The following is a 2,731-nucleotide window of genomic DNA, read 5'->3' as shown; positions in this document are numbered from 1 at the left end:
AACCCTTCAGAGCTGCGTTATTCGGCTAACCCTTCAGCGCTGCGTTCATCGGCTAACCCTTCAGAGCTGCGTTCATCGGCTAACCCTTCAGCGCTGCGTTCATCGGCTAACCCTTCAGAGCTGCGTTCATTAGCTGACCCTTCAGAGCTGCGTTCATCGGCTAACCCTTTGGCCCTGCGTTCGTCGGCTGACCCTTCGGCGTTGCGTTCGTCGGCTAACCCTTCGTTCATCGGCTAACCCTTCAGCGCTGCGTTCATCGGCTAACCCTTCAGCGCTGCGTTATTCGGCTAACCCTTCAGCGCTGCGTTCTTTGGCTAACCCTTCAGAGCTGCGTTCATCGTCTAACCCTTCAGCGCTGTGTTCGTCGGCTAACCCTTCAGAGCTGCGTTCGTCGGCTAACCCTTCAGCGCTGCGTTTCATCGGCTAACCCTTCGGCGCCGCGTTCATCGGCTAACCCTTCGGCGCTGCGTTCATCGGCTAACCCTTCAGCGCCGCGTTCATCGGCTGACCCTTCAGCGCTGCGTTCATCGGCTAACCCTTCAGCGCTGCTTTCGTCGGCTAACCCTTCAGCGCTGCGTGTCTGTTCATGGTTCAGAATGGTTTTTAGTGACATTTTGACCAAAGCTGCGCCTCAGTCAGGGGAAGGATCCATTAAATGCTGGATTACCATCTGGGAAAGTTCTGAGTGCCGTTCTGGTTTTTCTTTATCTTCGTTTTTTGGTTGTTTTTATTCTCCAAATGGAGGAAGATGAAGCAACACTGGCCTGACCCCAGAGATCAGAAGCTCTGGTCTGATCCGTTTGGATGGGCCGATCTCTGCCCAGAACCTCTGAGCGTCTTGCTGCTGAGCCGTAGCGCCACTTAGCGGTCCTGTGTCGTTTCAGATGACAGCGGGCTCCTGGTGCACTGCATATCCGGCTGGGACCGGACGCCGCTCTTTGTCTCCCTCCTCAGACTCTCGCTGTGGGCAGTAAGTCCTTCCTCCGCTCCTCCATCGCAGTATGGATCCTCCAGGGCTTTCAATGTTTAGATGTTTCCAGATTCTGATTATAGATGCTGTTTGTTCCACAGGATGGAGCCGTTCACGCCAGCCTGGAGCCTGCCGAGATCCTCTACCTGACCATCGCCTACGACTGGTTTCTGTTTGGGTAAAAATCCGCCCTTCGCTTGAATCGCAGGTCTGAGGTCCTTCAGAGGGAATTCTCTCCTCCTGTTGCTCCTCCTGGTCCACCAGGTGGGGGTAGATCCAGATTAGGGTGCTGGCAGGGAGGCCCTGCAGACCAAAGATGAAAGCTACGTTGCCTCAGTGTTTCTATCCATGTTCCTTTTATTTTGTTTTAGAAAAAAATAACTTCTATTAAGGAAAAAACCTTCTTATAGGACCTATAGATCTAGAATAAAAAGATCCTCCTCCTAGAGGATGCAGCAGAATGAGATCAGAGCTCTGGCTCTGGCGGACCAGCAGGGTGGAGATGTTCCTCACCTGACGCCTCAGACGCTGCTCATGCTGATGACTTAACCCTGTTTGACCCTGATGGTCTCACTGGTGTGTTTTGTTTCCCAGTCACATGCTGCCGGATCGTCTCTCCAAAGGGGAAGAGGTAACGCTGCTCTGGAACAGAGATGCTGCTCTGACGTCCTGCAGGCTCAAACATCTCTAACCTAGAAATGTTCTCTCCCTCAGATTTTCTTTTTCTGCTTCAATTTTTTGAAGCACATCGTCTCGGAGAAGTTCTCAGCCGTTCGGAAACAGAGGTGAGGTCCGTCTGCTCCTGAGATCTGTCTCCGTTGACTCTGTTACAGCTTCGTTTCTTTCACCTTTCAGGAGGAAAAACTCCACCTTCAAAGATGGCGACTTCAGCGTGGAGGACATCTGCCAGCTGAGTACGTGTCCACCATGTGGCGAGCTGCTGTGGAAGCGTTGCTCTAACATCTGCCAGTCCTTCTGCAGAGGCGGGCCCAGAAGGTTCTCCTGTGGGACCTGCTGGGTCCGCCTCTGCAGCTCAGACTGAGCCAGCCTCTCTAACGCCATGGTAACCCGCAGACCCTCTGGGATGATCCTGGTCTCAGGGTTCCTGCTGCTGTTGGCCGTATCCCTGAAGCACCAGCTAAGCTAGCGCTAGCATTAGTCAGGCTCTGCTAATGGGCTCAGACAGGAAGCTGAAGGTTGACGCTCTGTGGGTTAGTGGCCCTTGTTACCTGCTGGTGTCACTGAGGCCCTTCTGGCTGTTTTCAGGGTCCAGGGACCGCGGCAGCATCACCAGCCTGAGCAGCGACTTCTCCCTCATCACCGAAGAGCCGCCTGCCGCCTCCAGCACCGACACCATGGACCCGTTCTCCAGCCAATCCCAGGCCTCCAGCTGGTCAGTGTCACTCAGCAACAAATAGTGTGTCCTCATCCTGGCCCCGGGGCCCCCTCTCCTCATCCTGGCCCCGGGGCCCCCTCTCTCCTAATCCCGGCCCCGGGCCCCCTCTCTCCTCATCCTGGCCCCGGGGCCCCCTCTATCCTCATCCTGACCCCGGGGCCCCCTCTCCTCATCCTGGCCCCCTCTCTCCTCATCCTGGCCCCAGGGCCCCTCTCTCCTCATCCTGGCCCCGGGGCCCCCTCTCTCCTCATCCTGGCCCCGGGGCCCCCTCTCTCCTCATCCTGGCCCCGGGGCCCCCTCTCTCCTCATCCTGGCCCCGGGGCCCTCTCTCTCCTCATCCTGGCCCCCTCTCCTCATCCTGGCCC

General features: G+C 56.5%; 1 protein-coding gene across 1 annotated transcript in view; it reads left to right on the top strand.

Annotated features, from left to right (window-relative positions):
- mtmr14 (myotubularin related protein 14) overlaps positions 1–2,731 on the top strand; it is a 17,844-nt gene that overhangs the window by 6,148 nt on the left and 8,965 nt on the right. Inside the window, exons 9-14 of the mRNA XM_015401448.1 lie at positions 885–970; positions 1,072–1,148; positions 1,565–1,601; positions 1,685–1,755; positions 1,826–1,884; positions 2,237–2,363. Of these exons, the coding sequence (XP_015256934.1) occupies positions 885–970; positions 1,072–1,148; positions 1,565–1,601; positions 1,685–1,755; positions 1,826–1,884; positions 2,237–2,363 (457 nt within the window). The remainder of the gene's footprint in view (positions 1–884; positions 971–1,071; positions 1,149–1,564; positions 1,602–1,684; positions 1,756–1,825; positions 1,885–2,236; positions 2,364–2,731) is intronic.

Source organism: Cyprinodon variegatus, unplaced genomic scaffold (genome assembly GCF_000732505.1).
Source record: "Cyprinodon variegatus isolate N-32 unplaced genomic scaffold, C_variegatus-1.0 Scaffold1220, whole genome shotgun sequence".
Taxonomy (NCBI): Eukaryota; Metazoa; Chordata; class Actinopteri; order Cyprinodontiformes; family Cyprinodontidae; genus Cyprinodon; species Cyprinodon variegatus.
This window is presented reverse-complemented; position numbering and strand designations above follow the sequence as displayed.